This window comes from Phalaenopsis equestris, unplaced genomic scaffold, assembly GCF_001263595.1.
Source record: "Phalaenopsis equestris unplaced genomic scaffold, ASM126359v1 Scaffold000002, whole genome shotgun sequence".
NCBI lineage: Eukaryota > Viridiplantae > Streptophyta > Magnoliopsida > Asparagales > Orchidaceae > Phalaenopsis > Phalaenopsis equestris.
The window spans coordinates 34,109,178-34,135,014 of NW_018164444.1; the positions used below are offsets into that span (position 1 = coordinate 34,109,178).

A 25,837-nucleotide genomic window follows, 5' to 3' on the forward strand; every position below is an offset into this window, starting at 1 on the left:
AAGATTTAGATTTGGTGTTTAGCTACACATATGATTTACATTAAATAGGATTTAGTAAACATGATAACTGGATTTGTCAAATCCAAATGTTGTAAATCCAGAATAGTGTTTGGTTCAGTTTAAGGTTAAATCGATTTAAATTCGTTTAAAGTCTTTGGCATAAAACCATGCATGTGATTTTCTTCAAAGTCTAAATCCATTAAATCCACATAATAATCGGGTCTAGTAAATCTAGATTTACGTTTAAAAAACAACGAAACAGAGAGAATTAGATATAGTGGAGTTCTATATTTAGTTTCCCTGTTTTTCATGTTTGACTAGATTAATGTTATATCCAAACATAAATCTTATTTAAAGTATGCTACCAAACACCCCCTTAGTAGGATTTAGTAATCTGTCTTATTTGCCTATCTAGACACGAAATTCTAAAAGTTGGTTTTCATTTACATTTTAGAAATTTATGTTGGATGGACTATTTATTAGATTTTATATGTTATGTATGATGATTTCTATTTTTTTTTTTCACTGTCGATACATGTTTCTTAATCGATTTTATCAAATTTTTGATTGGTTTGATTTTCTGATTTTTTTTTTTTCGGTTGCAACCGATTTGATCCATCCCAGCCGGCCGAATGCTCACCCCACCTCGATTCCTCGAGTTCGTTCACTACTATCGGCTGTCATCGTCGATATTCCCACAGCATTGTCTTCAAGTTCGTCGCATCAACCCCCGCCAGCAGGTTCTTCGATTCCTCCTTTCCTTCCGCCATGGAACCAAATCCTAATCGCTTCCCCATCCTCTCTTACGTCATGTCCCACCTACACTCCGCCACCCCCAAGTCCCCGGAGCACGACATAGAGTCCCCCGATCCATCGTCGTTCTCCCCAACTTCACCGCGCTACTTCGAGATGGAGTTGGTTGAACGGATGCCCCATCTCCGGCATCCCGACCTGCTTGATTCCATGGTCCGCGCCGTCTCGGACGTGGCCCAGACCCGCTCTATTCTACAGGCCCTCGGCGAACGTCCAGACCACGAAACGCTGGACGCTGCGCGCTCACAGATTGCGGACATTGACGCTGCGCTCATCCGCCAGCTTCATGAGATCGGGCTGGAGGGCGCGGAACTTGTGGAGAGGGAGAAGGAATGTGCCGTCCTCAAGCTCGACGAGATGCACGAGGCTTATGAGAAGTTGCTGAAGGAGGCTGAGGAGAGGCTTGAGAAAATATACAATTCGTCTTATGGCAGCAGTGTTCCGGTGAGGCAGGGAGACGAGGAGGAGGTAGAGCAATTGAACGAGAAGGTTGTTGCGATCTTGCAGGAGGCGTCTGTTAAGTGCTTGGAGAGGGTTGAGCTTTCGGGACAACAGCTCAGGTTTCTTCCGGAGGCCTTTGGAAGGATGAAAGGATTGATTTCCCTCAACGTCTCCAACAACCAGTTAGAGGTAGGCGTTATTTGTCAATAGGGCGATTCCATAAACCATCTTGGTTTTACCTGTTGTAACCTCTCCTTTGGTTCAGACGTCATAGCCAATCTTTTGTTTGCTTTCTGAGAGGAGTTTAGAAAATTGTTAGGTAAAAAACTGTGGGTGAGATTAATGCTCGCTATATCAATTGCACAATGATGGCCTAGTCCATGAATTTTTTGAGAACCGAGAGGTAAAAATGCTTGTTTCTATTCTTGAATTTAATGCTGTCAGTAGTAAGCAAGACAAATCATGAATTAACATAACAGACTCACTTCCATCATGAGCTTTGCTTCTATGATTCTTTGTGTTAATTGTTGCATCTTGTAACTTTCTTTTGCACTGTTCCAGTTGCTTAGGAGTTCTTTGTGGAACAACCGACCTACCGGAATTAGGTTAGGATGCTTTCAACTATGGTTCTAGGAGGCTATTTCAGTGTAATTTAGTTTGTTTTAGGTAATATGGGCTCTAGGACCAAGTTTTATATTATGGGAATGAAGAAAATGAATGGAATTTGTTATGAAAACAATGAGACCTTCAACTTTTGTGTTATAAAATGTTAGGGTTAGTTTTTTAGAAATGCGTATATTGGCTTGTCGATTTGAAATTGGTGGATTAAGACATGCCGCATGAGCTTTGATAGGTGTGTGGTGGACAAGCTTGGCAAACCAAACCTTGGACGGTTAGGTTCTATTTTTTTTTCTACTGTGAAGTCAAATATTGGTCGGAAATGAACCATCTTTTAACTTAACAAGAAGTCATCCTATACCTGGCAATTCTGATGTACCTCTAAATGCATGAAAATATGGAGGGGTGGTGTTACTCCTGACATTTATGCATGTGGTGATAGATGCACATTGTGATCTGTGTTTGAATGTTTGTAACGGTGATCACAAAATTGGAAGGTTTGGCATGCTTGGTCACTTGGATTGACCTAACACTAGGTTGGGTGAACTGTCCTCAACTCGATCTAGCTAATTCTCATCCCGGCGAATGAAAATTCAAGCGCATAGCAGGCATAAGAAGCAGCAAATTTGCTGTTGGGAGGAGCAACCCTTTGAGTGGATCTAGTGACCAAGAAAGTTAAGGCAGAGGTATGCCATGCTGGGGGTTATTACCTGTGATCCTCCTAGATGAGCCTTTGTATGAAGGTTTGTACAAAGCTATGCCTTACACTTTGCATTGATATTGACTTAATAGAGTGTTCTTTCTTTTCAAGGAGCGTATTCAACACTTGCATATTTCCGAGCAAATCCTTTTGGAACATTAATTGTATATCAAATTTTATTTACTTATTTTTTATGCAAGTACTAGGTCTTTTGACTTGCACTGTATTTACTTGAAATTCAACACATTCAGCCATCACGCTGATGTGACTTTTTATGGTAATCAGGCGGGACGTGATTGAAAAGCTCTAAACTCTTATGTTTAGAAAATAATGCTACAAGCTATGTATTATCTGAAAAAAAAACAACAACAATAAAAAAATTAAATAAATAAATAATTAAATAAAAGAAAAAGAAGGAAGTGGAGTAACTAAACTAATGGTTCACTTATTTTTACTCGATTTTCTTGAAAAATCTTGTTATGAATTGGACTAGGGATTGAAAAAGGAAATCAAATGATAAAATGCATCATTGAGTTAAAAATAAGTGTAGATTCAAAGATTTTTGTATAAATCAACCATTTGAAATGTTGGTGAATCCTTGGGCAGGAAAGAGAGAACATGAAGAAGTGGAGTGTCCTTGTAGGCATAGGAAAAAAAACAAAACTGATTCTTATTGGAGTCAGTTAAATAGGAGCAACTTAAACCTTTTAATTAGTTTACCATTAAATTAGTTTGCAGGAGAGCCATAGAAGTGTCTTTTTCTCTCCCCTCTCTCTATATGTATTCTTCTAGAAAATATAAGCTCTGTTGTTCCATTATCTTTTAGATCATCATGTTTTTCATCAGTTTCATAACTTGATATTGGGGTACATTGTGATGAATATGAAATCTACCGATCTCCTACCCACTACATGTACAACATAGAAATTTTTCCCAAAACCATGTTTTCTAATCATGGGGTTAAATTTCTTACATAGTCTTTTTGTTTTTCATAAATGGTATATTCAGTTTAATATCTTCCTTTAATTTGGACCTTTTCATCAGCACTGCCAGTTTCATATAGATTGCACCATGTTATCATAACAGAGTTCTTAGGTTATTAATGTTAACTGATGCATCTAAATCAATAAGAATCCCCAGGTTAATTTAAAATTATTAATGCTTATGGAATATGAAGGGAATGAATGTTTGTGATTTATAGCAGAAATTCTTAGGATTAAGTCCTCATGAGATAACATTAGCCTAGGCACATCCTTGAAGTAAATAATCTCTTTGAAAGGAATCCTCATCAGTTAAGTCCGGTTTATATTGGATCAAAAGCCTCTTCCATTACATGGGAAAGCATGAGGGCATTATTGATGCTTTGCATTGTTGAAGTTTCATAAGGCGAGCCAAATAAGTTGAGATAAAATATTTTAGCCCAACCACTGGTCTTGTAATTTTGCATAAAAAGGACTGCTGGCTAAACTCAAATAAGCATTTTGCAAACAATGACATGATGATCTATATACAAATTTTAGATATTTATATAGAGGGGAAAATTGTTAATTAAAAAAATTGAAATGAATACATTAATGACAATTACTATGATTTACCAAAGAAAAAGAAATAGTAAAACATAGAGATACATGATGAAATAGGATACAAAATCCTTCAGAACGTAAAGAATACAAAAAGCATCAGTTAGATTGCTTTGCTTGAAGCTTGGTGAAAATATGTGAATAGCAATAAATCTTTTTTCAATTATTGTTTTCTCCAATAAATTGATACTAAAATTTTCTGTTCATCAAAGAGTTATTACTATGGATGCTCACATTTGAGTCATAAGCTTGTTAAGCTTCTTAACCCTTATTATGCTTACATTTTAGAACGAGGTATGGTGTTTCCATAATAAATATAGTAAGATTATGGCGATGCTTAGATGCGATGTGATCGCCACATTAAAATTAGTAAGTGCAGGCATACAAAGCCTCTAAATCCAAAGAAGAATATTTAATTTATTATAAATTTTAATTGCTGATCTCTTCGAATAAAGAAAAATAAGTCTTTAGAGTGGTAGAGGGTAATATTTGGTCATTTGCCTCAAATTATTGCGCCACTCAATTAAATCTCCTTCATTTCGATGAGGCTTCAATTATTTAGAGATATTATGCCCAAAAGTTTTGCAAATAATAGATAAACATAAAGATATTATGTCCATTGAAATTTTACAAATAATAGAGAAACATAAAGACCAAGCAAGTTTTTGCGAAAATGAGAGCATATTTTCCCTGATATATGGATGGATGCTTATAAGAAGGTGATGTTGAATCTTGATGTAAAATAATGGAATCAGGAATTGATTGTTTGGTGTGGAGGAATAAAATTTTGGATCATGTTGAATTTTAATTTGGATTTTTTAAATTTAGGAATTAAGTCTTATGGCTTAGCCACTGAAAAGAAGCAACCCAATTGTGAGGTGTAGATGCTAACACATTAATGTGAGTTGTTTTTTAGTTATCTATCTTTCATGTGAGATGGGCTTTTATTTTCAAATATGTGGCTCGCAAGTACATACATATGCGTTCGTCAGCTAAAGTTTAATGTTGATTATATTGTTCACATTCTTATGAACGAGTTAGTCAAATATTGATGATATGTTGAGTTTTATGAAGATTTAAGAGGCTATTTATTTATTTAGTTTTTAAACCTTAGCTTAAGTTAACAGGTCATTTGGGTTTTATATGAATTTTTTTTCTTATGATTGATTTTAAGTTGTTTGTATATTTGGGTAGAAAATTTAAATTCATTAGAAACTAACTACATCATAAAATTTTAGGGCAATCCCAATCAAAATGAATAAATCTGAGAAAATTATATAATTTCTAGTGCAACATCTAAAGTAAACATGCAACTTGCATAAAATGAATAATAAAATTTGTAAAAGATTAAACATAGCTATATTTTGCAATACATCCCGAAAATAAAAAAATATATATAATAGACAACTTGGCTCTTCAATAATATATTGCAGACTGGTTATTTACAAAGATGACTCTTAGCACTATGGATTTTTGAGTTTTATCTTATGATATTATAGAGCTCCACAATATCATTTATCCGCCTGCTATTTCATATGCCATGCACTTACTAACTAAAATTATATTTCATAAAGGTAAAACTGCAAATTGCCCCTACAAGCTAGAGGTTAGTATAAAAAGCATGCATAAATTTATTTGTAACCTATCATCGTTTTTTGCTAAACAACATTTATCCCCTATTGGTCATATCTGCTCAGGGCATACTCAAATAAGCACTTATAGAAGCTTGTAATTTATATAGTTAATTTTTTTGCTTCTTTTGTGAGAGTTGGCATATGATTTAGCTAACCAGAATAGGCTTAAATGGTCTCACCTATGATCATAAGGTTTTGATTGAGTTTGACTTAAAAGATTTTTTTGATGATGAAGAGGAATTTCACATGATTTGGCCAATTGGAGAAGTCTAAGAGTTTCACTTAGATCTAATGTGGTTTGTGACCTAGAATGTACTAGACTAGAAATGAAAGGTTCGGATAACATCTCCTTTCCCAACAATTTTTTAGAGTGATTCGTCTTTAAGTCTAAATAATCTTGATACAGAAGCCTCTTGAGTGTGATTCTGTCGATCATTCAGATGTGGCAGCAGTGTTTGTCTTTCTCTCTTGATCCTTCTCTATCCAGGTTTCCAATCAACATGCTTTTTATGGAGTTTCTAACATTGATGGTTCTTGTTGACCTTTGAGTCATGGGAAGAATTATGGGTGTATAAAGCTGGATTTTTAGTGGTTGGTTAACTCAATTTCCTATCAGCATCAGTTTCATCCTACTCTCTACTCTCCCGACTTCAGTTAATGCTTCATGGGGACTTGGAAGTGGCTTTATTCCCATAATCCTCCCTCTTATCTCATCCAATTCTAGAGTTAATCATATTAGGAATTTGATGGTCCTTTTCTTCCTGATGATGGATTTAAATGTCATGGTATCCTTCCTGATGATGGATTTAAATGTCATGGTATCTTATGATCATTTCCACACATGTATATCAAATATATACAATTGTAGCCAATATTTTGTCAGAGTATTGAAATATTGGGTGACACTTGGCTCTCCTTGACGGTCATAAATCTTGGTTTCAATCTCATACAACTCTACGGTGTTCTCAATGTTAGAATATGTTTCTCTTGCAGCCTTTCTGATTTTTTTTGCAGTTTTGTAGAGCAAAAATTTCTCCCGTTCCTGGTTTCATCCCTCTAAAGTGAATGGTCTCCTTTCCCTTTACCACAAATGTACATAAATACGGGTAGTAACTATTGAATAAAATTATGAACAATGTGTTTATAATTTGTGATAAAGTTCGAGAGTTCATAAGTAGTCTGGACAGAATCCCTGCTCTGACTCAAAAGTCATCTTTGGGGTAGAACTTGACATCTTCATCCCGTACTTTTTCATCATCCCTATGCGTATTTAGGGATGCTTCTGCTAGTTGCCGCCGCTGTTGTTACTTTTGCTCGCTCCTTTGCTTCTTCTGCTGATGGATCTGGGTAAAATAGCCTTCAGGAAGTCTATAGCAGGGAGTGTTCCAGGAGACCTGGAAATCCTTCAGCAGTAAAGGGATCGGGGAGAGTTCCAGGAAAGATTTGGTGGCTGTTTGAGAATTCCGGCTACCAAAATTTCGGGAGCTGCAAAGAGACAATGCCTGCATGGAAGAGTTCTGGCTACTGTAGAGAAGAGCTGGAGTTTTGATTGCTGCTGCTGGGAGAGGAAGGTACAGTAGGTGAAGTACCGGCTCCAAATAGAGGAGGGCCTATAGAGTAAGTACAGGCTGCAAGCCGGTAGAAGATTTTCAGCCGGCAGAGGGGATTTTTGGTGGGAGGGGAAATGCCTATTTTCAAATCTCCGATGCCATGTAGAAAACATGTTTGAGAGGAAAGAATTCACTATTCACAGATTGGGAACATATATATATAGGAAAATCAATTCCTCTTTATTTACAAACTTACCAAACATGTCACATAAATTTGGAAGTAAATAATTCTGAATAAAAAATAGGAAAGACATAAAATAAGAAGGAAATTAACCAATTAAAGATTTCTTAAGATATCCCAATCAAATCCTCCAAGATTTGGAAGTCGCGGCCGGCTCACATTAACGAGATAAGTATTGGAAGGACCAAATTTTCTCATATTTCCATACTTGCAAAGTCCTCCTTGGTCTTGTGAACTTACTACAGGTGCTCGTTTTTTCTTCCATACCATTAGTAATTACATTAATAAATTTTGTGTCAATATTTTGAGCAAATAGGCTAAACGCCTTTTCTTGTGCTTTCATTCCATCAAATAATAGTCTGTACAATCTATTTTAGGTACATAATAAAGTGTTCAATCTAATTTTAGTAGCTTAATAATATATATTTCTGATTAAAATATTCAGCTAAAGGAAAGAATCCGTGCAATTACAATATTTTCTTCTTTGCAACATTACAAAGAAGGAAACTCTTTATTCTATTTTAGGTACATACTAATGTGCTCAATCTAATTTTGGTAGCTTAATAATATATATTCCTAATTAAAAGATTCAGGTAAAAGGAAGGAATCCGTGCAAATACAATATTTTCTTCTTTGCAGCATTACAAAGAAGGAAACTCTTGATTCTGCCTGATTTCATTTACTTCTGATTGATATCCCCTTGCCCTCAAATTGATGATGGCTGTTCAAGAAGTATCAATTTGCCTACAAGAAACGGATGACGCTACCGAGAAAGAGTCTTAGTAAATATATCAGTCGTTTGAAGATCAAAAGTGATATGAGGAAGAGATATAACACTATCCTCATTAGCTTCCCGAATGGAATGACAATCCACTTCAATGTGTTTCGTGTGCCCATGAAAGACGGGATTAGCAGCAATTTGGATAACGCTAATATTATCTGCATGAAGAGAAGTAAACTCAAGCTAAGAAAAACCAAGCTCAGCCATCACATCCCGAAGCCAAATGATCTCGGAACAAACATAGGACATAACACAATTTTCTGATTTGGTAGATGACTTAGACACTCGATCTTATTTCTTACTCTTCCAAGAGATTAAAGAGTTGCCAAGAAACCACCATCCAGTAATAGATCGACTTGTATAAGAACAACCAGCATAATCAACATCACTATAGGCTGTTAAGGTGATATGAGACTTTGCAGAAAAGAACAAACCACGATGAAAAGTACATTTCAAATACCGAACAATACGTCAAATTGCAGTTAAATGAAGATGTGTGGGTGTTTGCATAAATTGACTAATTTGTTGCACAACAAATGAAATATCAGGATGCATAATAATCAGATAATTGAGACTTCAAACAAGTTGTCGATATAGAGATAAATCAGATAGAAAATCACCATTATTTTGTTGATATTTGACATTTACTTTCAAAGGAGTATTAGCAAAGCGATTATCTTAAAGACCAGCCAAAACAATGAGTCCCTTAGTATAGTTGTGCTGATGAAGAAAATTAATAGCGAGAGAAGAGTGAACCTCAAGTTCTAAGAAATAAGTTAATGATTCCAAATCCTTCATATGAAAAGTACCCTGACAACGCTTCTGTAGCTGAGACATCAATTGATTGTCAAATCCTGTGATGACAATATCATCAACATAGACGAATAACAAAAACAATTCCCTTGTCAGTCTTGCAAAGAAATAATGATGAATCATACTGACTTTGAATGAAAGAGAAGCTAAGAAGAACATTGCAAAACTTTTCAAACCAGTCCCGTGGAGTTTGTTTCAAACCGTATATGAACCGCTTGAGCTTACAAACATCATGTGAAGATGTAGAAAACAAGTCTGGAAGAGGAGTTATATAGACATCTTCTTTGAGATCCCCGCGTAAGAATGCATTCTTAACATCCATCTACTTTAACAACCAGCCTTTAGATGCAACAATAAATAACACTAGATGGACAGTTGTTATCTTAGCCACAGGTGCAAATGTTTCTTCATAATTAATCATGTATTCTTATCGATTGCCAAGACCTACCAATCTTGCCTTATATCTGTCAAGAGAGCCATCAGATTGGAGATAAGAGAGCCATCAGATTGGAGTTTAAAAGAAATAAACTCATTTACAACCAATGAGTTTAACACCTGTAGGACATGAAATAGTATCCCTAGTGTGATTGTCTTGAAGTGCCTGAAGTTTCTCTTGCATGGCTTTGATCTAGCAAGTCTGTTTAGCAGCTTGAAAGTAAGAGGTAAGAACAATAATAATAGTTAAAATTGTAGAATATTCATATATATCTGGAGGACGGATACGCCGAGTTGATCGTCGAAGACTTATTGGAGCAATTTCTGGATCAGGGTCGAGGAGGTTTAGGGTCTGTTTGGGGCAGCTGCAACTTATTGAATAATTTGTTGATATGCTGATTAAAAATAATCTGCTGATAAGTTAGTTACGATGAATATTACAAATTATTATTTTTTTTGGAAAAGTCATACCGCTGCTAGAAAGTCCCCACTGCACTTAGATGGATGTGATGTAAAAATGCTGTTTTCGGCGTTTTGAAAACGCATAAGCTGCCAAAACGCAGTTTACCCAAACAGGCCAAACGCGTTTTCAAAACGCCACCGCACCAAAGCAGCTGCCCCAAATTGACCCTTAGGTGAAGGGGGCAGGCGTCGTGTGTAGACAATGTCTGGCTTGAACCAGAAGAAGAATTATCAAATCGTGGAAGTATAACTATATCCAGTGTCGACACATGATGCTGAAAGTAATATTCATGTTCAAAGAAAATCACATTCCGAAAAATATGTTATCGACTATTAATCGAATCATAACACAAAACCATTTTGATTAGGACTGTACCCTATAAAGGCACATCATACTAACTGAGCTGCTAATTTATAACGTTCATGAGCAGGTAGATGAACAAAACAAACACATCTAAAAGTATGTAGCATATGATAATTAGGATGTTCTCCAACAAATCGATAGTAGGGAGAATCGTATTTCAATTGTTGAGATGGTAAATGATAAATGAGATAAACTGCAGTAGATAAAACTTCAGTCCAAAATTTAGTTGGAACAGAAGATTCTATCAGTAATGTGCGCACTGTATCCAATAGATGTCGATTTTTCCGTTCAGTAACTCCATTTTGTTGCGGTGTATAGGGACATGAACGTTATGAAACAATACATTTATTATAGAGAAATACTTGAAACTCATGTGATATTTATTTACCGCCATTACTAAACCGTAAGGTTTTAATGCAAGCAGAATTGAGTTTCAATATATGCTAAAATAGTTTGAAATGCAGTAAATACTTCCGTTTTGGAACGCAAAAAATAGATCCAAGTAAATCGAATGTAATTATCAATAAATGTCACAAAATATCTATATTGTGCATGTGAAATAACTGATGTAATTCTCAAAACATCGCTATGAATAATTTCAACATTTATTGGCACGATTGCCTAAAATAGGAAAAGGTAATGCCTTACTTTTTCCAAGTTTACAAACAGAATAGTCAACTGCTAAACTCTTATCTGTATAGTAAAAAACACATCTTTTAAGTAAATGCTTTAACATCATATCATTTGAATGACCTAATCTTTTATGTCAGATGCCCACATTATTCTCAACAACTGAAGAAGCTAATGACATATTTCGAGGAACAATAAATTGTAATGGAAACAGTCTGCCCACTTTAGGCTCCTTCGCTATCACCTTCCAAGACACCTGATCCTACACAATACAACAATCACGAGAAAAATGTATGTCACAGTTATTATCCACAATTTGACCAACAGAGAGTAAGTAGATTATTTTGGAGAAATCAAGACATATCTGAGAGTTAAAATCACCAACTGTTGTAATTGAAATGTTATTTCCATTAGCAAATTGAATATGTCGATTACTAGTGTACGACCGTTGGTTATGCAATAAAGCAGCTGTGTCAATCATATAATTTGTGGCGACTGAATCAACAAACTAATGAGAAGGAACAAAAATAATAGTTTATATTTCCCTTGAAGGTCGAGAGCAGTAAAGATAGAGTGAATCATTTTTTGAACATATATGGTGTGACAACTTTTTGAGTATTGCCAGCAACTGTGGATGTCGAGCCAGGATTGTGAGTGTCGGATACCGTGGCATGAGTGTTTGTGGTTTGCAGTTCCGTGGTCGTGTGGGGTATCCCAACCCTTTTGCTTGCAATAAGTACAACACTTAATTTTATAATTTCGTGCAATATGACCAAATTTCTTGCAACTATATCACTGCATTGGTCCCTTCCCTTTGGGCATATGCAATAGTAATTTTGTCTGATGATCCACCTATTGTACTAATAACTTGTGTCGCCAACCCTTTTGCTTGCAATAAGTACAACACTTAATTTTACAATTTCGTGCAATATGACCAAATTTCTTGCAACTATAGCACTGCATTGGTCCCTTCCCTTTGGGCATATGCCATATGAATTTTGTTTGATGATTTACCTGTTGTACTAATAACAACTTGTGTCGCCAATCTTTGTTCTTCGCATAGTAATACACCAAAACAGATATTCAAATAAGGAACTGGATCTCTATTCAGCAACCTACCCCTAGCAGTTTCGAATTCAGGTCTGGGCTTCATTAAAAACTGATCACGACGACTTTCTTCATGAATAGCCTGAAGACTAGCTAAGTTCTCCTTTGACACCTTAGCATAGATAATGTCAGTACATTCTCTTCATAAATTTAGAAAGCCAGAATAATATTGTTTAATTGAAAGATTACCCTGACTATAATTACTTATATCAAGTTTCAATTGTAAGCGTTTTGCAGTATTATCTTGATTGTAAACGCGTTTCAATTATTCCCACATTTTTTTAGTCGTGCCGAAGGATCGATATTGTTCACCATATGAACCTCAATAGATCCCAAGTTTCAAGAAACAATCCGAGCATCCTTTGCTTTCCATTGACCAAGATCTTTTGCCTCAGTAGGAGCTGGAGCAAACCCTTCAATATGGCCCCAAAGCTCCTTTCATTTTAAGAATATTCTGAGTTGAAATTCTCATGCGGCATAACTCCTTCTCGTAAATCTGATAGCTAAGATTTCAGAAAACATTCTAAATAAAATTATCGTTCACAAACTGATTACGAAGGTCGTTGATCAAAATCAACCAAAAATCAAAGAAAGCCAAGATATCCAAAAAAATCCAAATCGTTGCTCTAAATCAACCTAAGAGATTCAAAAAATCGTGCACTACCTTAAATTAGGAGATGAGTCCGAAGCCAAAGCTAAAGCCTACGATCCTTGAGTGCTGCGACTTAGGAAGTATATCAGCTTTGAAATACGCGGACTATATCGAAGCCGAAGATACAACCAATGCTACCTAAGCATAAGCATACGAAGTAGATGAAGCAGACAAAGTGAGCGAAGTGGACGAGAACAGATGTGGTCGAGGCAGTTGAAGCGGACGAGGAGATCGTAGCAGTTTAGGTGAGTCTGCCGAAGCAGTCGAGTGGAGCAGACCAGCGGAGCAGGCGAAGCAGTCGAGCGGAGCAAACAAAGCAGTTAGGGCAGTTGAACGGAGCAGACGAACCAGTTAGGGTAGATGATGGTTTGGGCGAACCAGACGAGCTCTCCTGGTGAAGCAGATGAGGGATTAGATAAAGCAGACGAGCAGTCCGACGAGACTCGAAGATTTGCAGTCGCAGAAGACAAATGATTGCAAACTTGAAAACTCCAAAGATTCAGACTCGAAATATTCGATGTGGCTCTGATACCATGTCAATATTTTGAGCAAATAGGCTGAATGTCTTTTTCTTTGCTTTCATTCAAATAAATAATAGTATGTACAATCTATTTTAGGTACATAATAAAGTGCTCAATCTAATTTTGGTAGCTTAATAATATATATTCCTAATTAAAATATCAACTAAAAGGAAAAAAATCCGTGCAAATACAATATTTTCTTCTTTGCAGGAAACTCTTTTTTCTGCCTGATTTTATTTACTCCTGATTGATATTTTGTACGTATTAAAGTTTTTTAGTTTAGTTGAGGAAGAATCTCTGACTTAAGAAAGAAGCAAATCACAATGGGTGTTGGTTGCTTGTAATAGTACATCCTGTTGTTTGAGAATGTAATGTGAATGTGGGAACTTTCGGTTCTTTGCCATTTCTTGTCTGTGTAAGGCTTTGCTTGGATTGAAATGAAGAAATGAAGTGAGATTCCGATAATTGATCAATTGATTATCAGTCTCTACCCATTGGTTTGTGCTTTTAAAAAAAAATTAAATTTTTTTTACACTGAATTTCTTAACATCCAAACTTACCCCGAAAGTTTGGTGATGGATGGCCCATCTCAGTGTCGCTATATTCTTCATAATGTAACTTCAGAAAATGGCATAGCATGTTTGATTATACCAAAATTATACTCCTTTTATGAGAACCAAAATATACTGCATTATGTTTTTGGAATATTCTTTTCCCCTCTTACCAAACAGCCGTCCATTTTACATGTGGATGGTGTGCACTTTACATTGCTTTTTTAATAATTACGTTCTGATGGTGATTTTGATTTTGTACACAGGTCATACCAGATGCAATAGCAGGGTTGGAACAATTACAGGAGCTTTATCTTTCCTCTAATCTTTTAGTTTCATTGCCTGATGCCATTGGGCTGCTACTTAATCTGAAGATCCTAGATGTGTCCAGTAACAAGCTGAGGGCTCTTCCTGACAGCATCTCACATTGCAGGCATTTTTGCCTCTTAATTATAATATTTCTTTGTCCTAATGTCTATTTTTTCATTTTTTAATTTTGTATGGGCGGCAATCACATCTGAATGATATTTATCTTGGTGTAGATCTCTTGTTGAACTGAATGCAAGCTACAATGAACTCACATATTTGCCAACAAACATTGGCTACGAACTAGTAAATCTGCAGAAGCTATGGATTTATCTTAACAAGATCCGATCTCTCCCAACGTCTATTTGTGAGATGAGGTCCTTGCGCATTTTGGATGCACACTTCAATGAACTCCATGGACTACCCTATGCGATAGGAAACTTGATCAATCTTGAAATTCTCAACTTGAGCAGCAACTTCAGTGACCTGAAGGAGCTCCCTCCCACATTTGGTGATCTGATTAATCTCATGGAACTTGACATCAGCAACAATCAAATTCATGCTCTGCCTGATTCCTTTGGCCGCCTTGATAAGCTGTCCAAACTTAACTTGGACCAGAACCCATTGGTTATTCCACCAATGGAGATCGTGAACCAAGGGTTGGAAGCTGTCAAGTTATATATGTCTAAGAGATGGCTTGATATACTATTAGAGGAAGAGAGGAGGAGCCAGATAGTGGAAAACCCTCAGGAAAAAGCTGGTTGGCTGACTCGTAGCACATCTTGGCTAAGCAATTATGTCACTGGAGTTTCTGGGACCGTTGTGGAATATCTTGGAGCCAGAGAGACGTCTTACAGGGATCCTTGCCTTGACCAACAGTTGTGATTTAGTAACCTTAAATATATGGTTTGGTATTTGTCTGTTGCAAAGCCTGTACAGTTCATCACCTCATGCTTATTTTCAGTTGAAGGTTGTGATTTTTCATATTTGTATGGATTTGTGTCTTTTCAATATGCCATATCTATCTTTTTTTTTTATCATGAATGGAGGACACTGAAGTATATGGTTAGATTGACCATCACTAGTTCTATTTGTTCTCCTTGTAGGAATTAATGAGTTTGAGAAGATTTGCCATCCCGTTCTATTTTCTGCATGAGGTCAACTGTTATGAGATAATTGTGGTTATTTTATCTGTCAAATATATGGTTTAGTTGATAAAAAATATTTTTTCTGCTTTTTATTCCTCCTTTGTTTAATATCTGTTTTGTTTTTTCTGGTATCCGGAGAAGGTAAAATAATCTGGTAACACAAAGTAGAACGTATTCCTTCCAGGGCGAAAAATCGCACTGCAGAAAAGTTGCTTCCTTTAATTTTATATGATTCTCATGATTGCTTTGGTATATAAACAGTAAGCATTGCGAGGAGATCATAGGTCAAGAGAAGATCAGTTGAAATCACGACAGTGCAGGATAATGAAGAAAAACTGGAGGAAGAGCCGAAGACTCGGTAATATTTTTTTTCTTGTAAGTTGGAGATGTAAATCAGTTGACATTAATCTGACTGAGAAGGAAATGAGTGCTTGTGATCACCATCAACATCTAAGATTTTGGTAAGCCCCAATCTTTTGAGCATATTTTTCATGCCTGTTTTATAAGTTTTATAGTTTATATTGATATTAGTAGTTTCGAATCCGAGATTTCTCCCTCTCTATTCATGAAATTAGACTTTCAACTCCGCCCCCTTTTCTATGAATTAGCAGAACTTAATGATGATTTTTAGAGCCGGCTTCTTGGGTTCATATTGATAAATAATACGTTTGGAACCTGTGTATTGAGAATGCAAAAATGCTGAGTCGGTTATATTGCTTAGGAAGGAAGATGTGATTGTTCACATTCAGATTTGGCCTAATAAGCGTTCAAATTGAAAATGGAAGTGAATAATAAGATGGTTAGACTTGATGAGATTTTTATGATTTGGAGATGAAGTTTCTGCACTTCTGCATTGATTTCCTAGCAGTCATGTTTTAATTATAAGGGATAACTATTAGGAGTTATTATGCGGAGAAGATGCGATTGCTCATAAGGTGCAAGAGAACAAACAAAATTCAGAAAGAAAATGCTTCACTTGAATTTCGAAGAATCCCTTTCATATATACGTCTATAGTGTGGTTTTTCTGATTTAATATATGAAGAGTATTAAAAGACACTTTCTGGTTTCATCCACTAGGACTCTTTAAAGCATAGAACTTCGATTACTGAAAGAAATTACATGGAGAAATTCAAATGTTTTTCGCTTTTTTTTTGCTTACCGTTTCCAACAATTATCTTATCTGGATACAAGAAGGTTAGAACGAACGTAGAAGAGTATGAAATATTGTATCTGCCTTACAAGTTTTAGTAAGATTCTACCCCTTTAGTCTTCAGCCTTTTTACTTGTGCTTTTTATTAAGAAAACTAGGAAAGCAGAAAAGCTTTGTATGACAGTAGCTATTTCAAAATCAGAAATTCTTGATATGTTAAGTTTACATGAATTCAAAATTTCATGGCATATGACAAACACAAGTATAGAGATTGGTCCCTGTAAGAACATCATTAGTGCAAAATTAATCAACTTAGGGAAGAAAAAGAACTAATAATGTCTAATTTTCTTAATGGGAAATTTATGAGATTGTCATACAACTCATAAGATGTAAGTAGAAAGAGTTGATGTCGAGAGGGAGTAGAACATAAAACTATTAATGTGATAAACCAGGGATGGGTGCTGATGATGCAATTCTTAAGATCATCAAGGTAAATTTTAAATTCCCTAAGAAGCCTACAAAATGAAATGTTCCGATGGTGAGGCTGGTTATGGTATTTGGAAACCTCAAGATTATTCTAGTGAGAAAGAGATTTGAAGGTTGGTGCATCTCTGCAGAAGCTTAGTGGTCACAATGCTTCTGAATAGGTGGATACCTTATCTCCGTCGGTATTTAAGCGACGACTCAATTAGTAGAGAGGTCAGCTACTGATGACATCAAACTTTTTCATTTTTTTTTGTATTTTTACGAATACAATTTAGTGTTGTAGATCAGCAACTCCTAACATCAAACTTGTTGGATAAGGAAATTGCAAAGCTCTAGGATTTGTTCTTTAGACAAAAGATGAGACATCAATTAGATTTCTGGCCTAGCTTAAGTTTTTTTTTTTTCAAAGGTTAATTCAATGATTTTAATTCTTGTTGGAATTGGACAGAAGAAGAGCCGCCATGAAATTTGATATTTTAGGTTATTCATTGGAACCCTACTTAATAACCTCAACTTTTGATGGGAGAATTCGTATATTTTTTTTCTCATCCTGCGTTATTAGTTAGGATGTGACACAATAGCTTTCGCTGTTGGCGAAAGAGGTTGACTTGATCTCTCCTTGATTGAAATTTAATCAATAGACAACAATTGGTATATATTTTTCAGTTCAAGGGTAGAAGCTGACGTATTATTAGATCATTTTTATCATTTCAATGTATGGTTATGGAAAGGAGTCTGATTGGGGAATATATGAAGAGATGAGATTTTCTCAAACTTCATTCTGGAATTTCTCTTACATGAAGTATTCTATAACTGATAGTTTGGTCAAGATTTTTTTTTTTTTACAGTGGATAAATTATCTAGCCAACTTTATGGTGTATCATTACCAATATCAAGGGCATCAACCTAGGTATTTTTAATAGTATTTGGGTAAAAACTTTTTAATATACCAATGGAAAAAGTTGTCCTGACTAAAATTATACTTGGGCTATTGGTGACAATGCTCTTTTAAGACTATAATTAAATATATCCCGAGTTTTGACTTGATTTTTGATGCCACGCTCACTGTTATGATGTTAGTAATGAGATGTATCAGTCTTGATTGCAAGGGGAGTAGAGGAAGTATGATTGATTGGTAATATTTGGACCAGAGGTGTTGAGGTTTTTGTATATGGACTATCATTGAATTTTGTAATTAGTGAAAATAAAGGTGGGAGTATTTCTCAATGCCAAGCTTTCACACATTAGAAAATTAATGATGGTAAAGATAATTTAATGTCTTATGATTGTGTGAAGATTTTATTTGCACACACATAATTAGAGAACAATATGCAAGTGAAATAAGGATTTTTTTTGAAATAATTTCACTAATGTGAGTCAAGAATTAAAAATGACATTCTTTCTCTTAAAAGGAGAGGATGTTAATACAAAGTAATATACTTGAACTTTAGGAAAGCCTTCTTGAGGTGGTACGGTTTTTGACATCTTAAGTTATCATTGATAAATGAGTGTCCGATGATAAGTGATAATATATTTTAGACTTTGAGCTACATAGGGTGTTGATTTGTTGACTCATTTTCCAAAAAGAGGGGTATTGGGAAAATGAGAAGAATGAGCATTATTTGTTAGTGGTTGGCGCTTACCAATCATCTTGTTGGTCATTAGTAAGCATTGAGTAATGATCGAGAAATAACATCAAAATTCGGGTGATGATAAACAACCAATTGGGTCATCCTTATAATAGGAAGATAGATTGGGTGATTGAAAATATGAGTGTTAAACATTGGGGTTGGTGAATATTAGGGGTTGGTTGTTGGAAATTATTCGATAGCGATTAACGGTTAAAGTCAAGCAATAATAGGTACTCGATGTGATATTCTCCTTATTTGTGGGGATATTAGGAGATTGAGAAGATTTACATTGGTTGTTGGTAAATGATAAATGTCAAACCTTGTTCTATATATAAATCGGGCTGAGCCATGCGGGACCTTGCTCATGCTTGTGCTTGCTTGCCAATAGTCTATTTGAGCTAGAATTCAAACATGATTCAAACATTTGTAGGAGTGTTTATACATGGCTCATTTAAAATTTATGATCATTTGAGCTTGTCTTGCTAGCTAAATTACGTGAAGCTTATTAAGTCTATTAGTAACACTATTAAGCAGTTTATTAGTAATTTGAACAAGCTTTATTATTCTATTAGTGAGCAGTCTATTGAAGTTAAAAATGCTACTTTAATTGAATGAACTATTCAATAAATAATTTTTTTTTAATGAGCATAAACAAGTAGCTTGTGTTCGTGAACTAAGGAAATTTAATATAGAGAATAATAAGACTCCCACTTAATCACATAATAAATTTATAGCAAGTCAAAATTGAACACAGTATTGAGTAGTATTACGCTACTCAACAAATTTGCTCATAAGTTTTATATTATTAATTATCATAAACACATCAAACATCAAGCTATTCAAGTTTGCTCATTTATCGATATAGTATTTATAAAAGTATTCAAGCATATTTAATTAGGTAATTAAGTTATCATGAATGAGTTTTAATCGTGCCTCTCATCCAGCTTTTAGATTTTTTGCAGTTCTATCTATTGTTAACACACATTGAGTGACAATTGACACGAAACATAGAAAGTTGGGTAATAGTTGATAGTAAGCTTGATTATTTTTTTAAATAGGTGAGGAGCCTATGTGATAATGAAGAGAAATTTTCAATATCAAGAGATGAATATGTTAAATGCAGTCATTATTAAGCGTCGATCAACATGATCGTTTTCTTTATTGGAGGGAAGATCAAGCATTTCAAATGATAATCCATATATGTCTATAATTATTATATGCTAGTTATTATCACGGTAGCCATGAATAATGATTAATGAGGCACGTATGTAATCGAGCAATGGTGTATAATTGATTTATTCATTCTTCTAATTAGATAGGAGGCCAAGTGATCGAGAAAATGAACTTCAAATATTTGTAACTAGCAGATGTTGATCATTGGTAAATGGTTGGTGGTGATCAATAGATAAAATTGGAAGTCAAGTCGAGCGATGATGGGTAGTCAACTTAGTTATTCTATAGATAAGATGGGATATTATTATGATGTGGGATTTGATTCCACGGTTCTACATGATTCTGCGATCCTCAAGATGGACGAGCGAGATATGAGAGATTCTGTTTTATATGGCTGTAACTAGACTTTTCTGCTAATTCATTGCCACCAGGCCATTGTGGGCCTAATTTCTATTTTATTTAGAGCTATTTTGAGAAAGAACTATTTATATGTTATTTTGTGGTTTGAGGATCTTTCTATGGTTAATGTTATTTGGAGACTTTACATCCTATTTCCTTTTATTTGAAGAGAACATGTGGTGGAACCTCCTCATCATCCGCACACTGCCGTTTGCCTTGCTGCTCCCTAGCCAGACAACCGTCAAACTGCTGTTCTGATGTCTAATTTGATGTCCAACAATATTTTTTTGACATTTCTCAACCGTTGTCTTCATTTCCACTTCCATTCCTCATCCCACAATCATCCTAATCCTTTTTCTAACATTCACACATGGCTAGTTTCTCTCGTTCGATTTCAAAATAAATGCATCATGTGTTAATAATTGATGGATGTTTGATGTTAATTTTTAGCAAAATGTTAGTTGGTTGTTGATGGGGAACTCCTAAAGTTGGATAATGTTGGGTGATCAACTTGGTTGTTCTTCTATGTTTGAAGATTAGGAAACTAAAGTGAGTAACATTAGATATTGGTAGCTAGCAAACGTTAGACATGGGTCCCTAGAAAACAAAGGGAAACTTTTAACAAGGAACATAAAGAGTCGAGTGATGGTGGTTGGTAGGCTTATTTATTTTTTTGATGTAAGAGAAGATTCTTTCAAGTTTGAGAATATAATGTCATACTTTCATTGATAGGGGAAGGTTTATAAATACATATTATAAGATCTAAATAAAAGAAAAGAAACAAAATCGGAAATACATGAATATGGAAACAAAGAAATAAGGGAAGCAAATAAATTCTAATAAATAGAATATTATAATAACTGCAACAGTAATTAGTCTAATAATTAGACTAATAATTTCAATACTCCCCTTCAAGTTGAAGCATAGATGTACATCACATTCAACTTGGATTTGAAGTCGTCAAACAATGGCTGAGGAAGATTTATGGTAAGGATATCTGTTGATTGACCATTGGATGTGATAAATGAAATGCAAATCTCTCCCAAATGAAGGTTTTCCTTAATGAGCTGTCTATTGATCTCTACATGCTTGGTTCGATCATGTTGAACCAGATTATGGGCAAACTAATGGCGGCTTTATTATCATAAAACTACTGGAGAGGAGCAGAGAACGATATAGGCAATTCACAGAGCATAATGCATAACCAGAGTGCTTCACAGATACCCAAAGACATGGAGCGAAATTCAGCTTCATACTGCTTCAAGCCACAATTGACAGTTTTTTGCTTTTCGTGGGAGGAGTTTTCCCATACGAATGAGAATATTCGGAGGTGGATTGCTGATCATGAACGGACCCTACCCAAGCTGCTGCTGTATAAATAACTTAAAATGAGAGGAATGACGTAAGAAATACAAACTTGAGTCTGGTGCGCTTTTTAAGTGGTGAAGGATCATGTGGACAGCTCGGAGATAGTGCTCATAGGGATCATGCATTAATTGACTTAAAATACTTACTGCATGACAAGTTTCGCGGCGAGAATGGGCGAGATAAATGAGTTTCCCCACAAGTTATTAGTAATGAGTCTTATTCACAAGAATTGCATTGGGAACATCAGTTAATTTCTCATTGGTATTCATAAGGACAGCCATGGGCTTTCATATGAGAAGATTGTTCTCAATCAATAGATTAAGTACATATTTGCGCTGAGACAGACAAATGCCACGAGATGACCGAGTAACTTCCATGCCTAATAAGTACCGGAGCGATCCTAAGTCTTTCATTTCAAATGAAGTATCAAGAATTTCTTTTAGTGACTCAAATGCTGATAGATCATCACTTGCGAGTACAATATCATCTATATAAACGATAAGTATAGCAATTTGGCAACTAGAGGAATATCGAAAGAAGAGAGTATGATCTGATTGGACCTGAGAAAATTCATGACCCATTACCATCTTTGTGAACTTGCCGAACTTGACGCTTAGGGATTACTTCAGTCCGTAGGAGCACTTTCGTAGCAGAGACACTTGTCCTCGAGGGAAGTAGGATCAAAGACTGAAGGGAGACATATTTACACCTCCTTTGTGAGATCCCAATTCAAGAAAGCATTTTTGACATCCAACAGGAGCTAAGGGCCAATCCAAATTCACGGCAAGAAAAAGTAGAATCCGAATGGTATTTAATTTTGCAACAGGAGCAAATGTATCCTCATAATCAAATTCGTATGTTTGCGAGTAGCCTTTGGTGACTAACCGTGCCTTGTTGCATTCCAATTATCCATCAAAGTTAAAGTTGGTGCTAAAAATCCAGCGACGCCCACAACTTTATTACCTGGAGGAAAATCCACAACATTTCATGTATGGTTCCGCTGAAAGACATTCATCTCATCCATTACTGCATTATTCCAAGAGGGATTGGCTAATGCTGCTTCAATAGTGGATGGGAGGCGATGATTCGGCAGGTTAGTAACAAATGCTTTGTAGATTAGTGATGCACTGTGGCAAGAGATATATTTTTCCATGGAATAAAGAGAGTTTGCCTAATTACATACCTCAATAAGAGTTAGGGGTGTAAACTAGCCGGACACGAGCGAGCCCAGGTTCAGTTCGTGTTCGACTCGTTTATATTTCGAACTCAAAAAATGTATTCATGTTTGACTCGTTTGCTTAGCGATTCGAACACGAACTATTCATGGACAAAGAGTCGTTTTGACAACCCTAATCACTTATCCATAAGATGTTAAGGGTTGGGACAAGATTTAAAAATTATTGTTTATATTAAAATATCATTTGAATTTAATTTAATATTTTTTATTCTATTTTCTTAATTAATACTTCTAATTGATTATGAATCTTTATAGCCTTGCAGTCAATTAAATTTTTAAAAAATACTACTCATCAATATATATATATATAAGTGATGAGTAGTATTTCGAGCCAAAACAACCGAAAAAAGAAAAAATAAAAAATTTTGTTCGTGTTTAGCTCGTCAACTTAGCGAACGAGTTAAACAAGAACAAGTCGAGCACACACTTCTTAACGAGTCAAACACGAGCTATTTGCGAACAACAAGCCGTTTTGACAACCCTAATAAGAGTATTCACTTCCTCATTCGGAGTGATGTTTGTTTTGGGGATGTCGTTCGGGGCGGATTCCACATCCTGCAAAGAGGTGAGCATGAGCGTGTTGAGTATAGACATTGAGAATGGGAGGAGGTTCTAGGTGGAAGTAGGATGTACTGTAGGGAATTCAGGTGATGTAGTGAGACGCTTGACAGTGGAGGATTTGGTTGAACGTTTGTGTGTTGGTTTCCCATGGAGTTTCCAACGCTTGTTTCAAGTGTGATTAAGTTTGTGGCAGTAACCACAAGTCGACCTAATGGCTTAATGAGGGTTCGACGAGTGTTGAATACTGTTAATGGCCAAGGCAAATGATTCAACTGAAGAGGACGATCCGAGCATGACAAGTCTCCGGCTCTCTTAGCGTCAAATTTCTGTGAATGCAGCTTGAATGGAAGGAAGGGGATCCCGACCAAGGATACGATCTCTGACTTCAGCAAGGTTTTTGTTAAAGCTTGTCAGAAACTGGAACATGCAATCTTTTTCTACAATTTTTTGAAAGAGGAAAAGATTTGTCGAAGATTCCCACATGTAGTTCTAATAGAAATCTTATTTCATCCATAAGACCACTAAATCATTGTAGTATTGGGTCGCTGTTCTTGATCCCTAATTCGTCTTGCGGATCTTTTTGGAAACGTCATAGAGTTGGCTAGAGTTCTCTACATCTGAGTAGTTATCTCGAACTGCAATCCATTGGGCACTGGCAGAAGGACGAAACATATACGAACGACTAATCACGGTCTCCATGGAGTTAATCAGCCACAACATGATCATGAAATTCTCCACTTCTCACACTTCATACATCAGGTCAATTTTAGGAGGTTCACGAATCATTCTCGTGAGATAGCTGAATTTCTCGCATCCCTTGTCGAAAAAAGATACGGCTTGGGACCATGGGAGAAAATTAGATTCGTTCGGTTTATGAGCGGTGGTTAAGAAGTTCATGTGGTATCCGGTCCTTCGGTCTGCGAAGGAATTGAGATCATTGATGATTCTCCAGTGGACTCAAGTACACCGTCGAAAGAATGTTCGGTAGTGGAAGAGGATGTCATGATTCATACTGAGCCAAATGTGAAGTTGCGTTGCCAAGAAATATGAATATCTTGTGGGTTAGCTAGAGGCAGACCCGACTGTTGGAAACAACCCTAAACATAGTAACCAGGAAAGACAAGGTTGGCTGGAGACAGATCAGGCCTGCGGTGAGGGATTCCGATGATTGGAACCTATCCCCAACAGGTCAAGCGACAACTCTGGAGACAGATCGGGCCGACAACAAGGGTTTCCAACGATTAGAACCAACCTCCAGCAAGTCAAGCGGCAGGTTTGAAGACAGATCTGGCCGGCGGTAAGGGTTTTCGACGACTAGAACCTATCTTCAGCAAGTCAAGCAGAGGGTCTGGATGTTGGAGGCCTGGTTTGGCCGAAGGTAGAGAGTTACAGGCAGGGCTTAGGGAGACCGGCGAGTAGGGTTTCAGACCATGGCTTTGATACCCTGTCAACTTTGAGAATAAAATTTCATACTTTCATTGATAGGAAAAGGGTTATAAATACATATTACAAGATCTAAATAAAAGGACAAATAAAATCAGAAATACATGAATATGGAAGGGGAACCAAATAAAATATAATAATTAGAGTCATAATAACTGCAATATTAATTTGCCTAATAATTAGGCTAATAATTTCAATATATTTTAATACTTGGAAGATGAGCATCAATTGCCAACTGTAGGTAGAAATCAGAGGTTAGTTGTCGACAACATTAGATGACAATGAATGGTGAATGTCATGAGTCTAGTGATAGTGGGCAACCGGCTTGGTTGTTCTTTTGGTAGGATGGGAGATCATGTGATTGGAAGGTGCATCAAAATATTGGTAGCTATTGAATGTATTATATCAACCATTATTGGGTATTGGACGTTGGTTAATGGGAACTTACAAAGTTGGGCAACGATGGGCAATTAATTTATTCATTCTCTTATTAAAGGGAAAATTTGATGATTGAAAGATGAGTGTCATACCTTGGATATCCATCATTGGCAAGCATTGACAATGTTAGGGAACATTGAAAGTTAGGTGATAGTGGTAATATGCTCTGTTTGTTCTCTTAATACAATGGGATTAGATATCCGAGAAGATGAATTCATGATATCGATAAACTAATACATGCATCTACTCACTTGTCATTAGCTGCTCGCTAATATCGATTATAAACTTGTAGATATTGGATGTTGATTGTTAGCCAACCTTGGATGATGATCAACTATGGCATTGCTGCTCATAGCTTGTGTGTAGTAGGCATTGGTTATAGTAGGCATTGGTTGGTGACTAAGGGTAAGTGATTGTGAGTGTTAGTATTAATTGATGATAGGTTTCATACAAGTTTTAGGCTTAGTTTGATGGTTGATGTTGGGCATCGAACCACAATTATCACGGGATAGTTTCTGCCCACCACTGATAGGTTTCATACAAGTTTTAGGCTTAGTTTTATAGATACAATCGATAGTTCTAGAGATGGGTGGTTATAGGAGT

General features: G+C 36.0%; 1 protein-coding gene across 2 annotated transcripts; it reads left to right on the top strand.

Moving 5' to 3' along the window:
* The first annotated feature begins 532 nt into the window (after positions 1-532).
* LOC110039513 (plant intracellular Ras-group-related LRR protein 3-like) lies at positions 533-15,812 on the top strand. Of its 2 annotated transcripts, XR_002295531.1 has the most exons (4): positions 533-1,443; positions 14,160-14,326; positions 14,436-15,169; positions 15,609-15,812. XR_002295531.1 is itself a non-coding variant. In XM_020744604.1 (3 exons), exons 1-3 carry the CDS (start codon positions 769-771, stop codon positions 15,082-15,084), a joined length of 1,491 nt encoding a protein of 496 aa, XP_020600263.1. In that variant the 5' UTR covers positions 533-768; the 3' UTR covers positions 15,085-15,187. The 2 variants fall into 2 exon arrangements, 1 of the variants encoding a protein (XP_020600263.1); XM_020744604.1 differs by lacking the exon at positions 15,609-15,812 and having other exon boundaries at positions 14,436-15,187.
* The last annotated feature ends 10,025 nt before the right edge of the window (positions 15,813-25,837 follow it).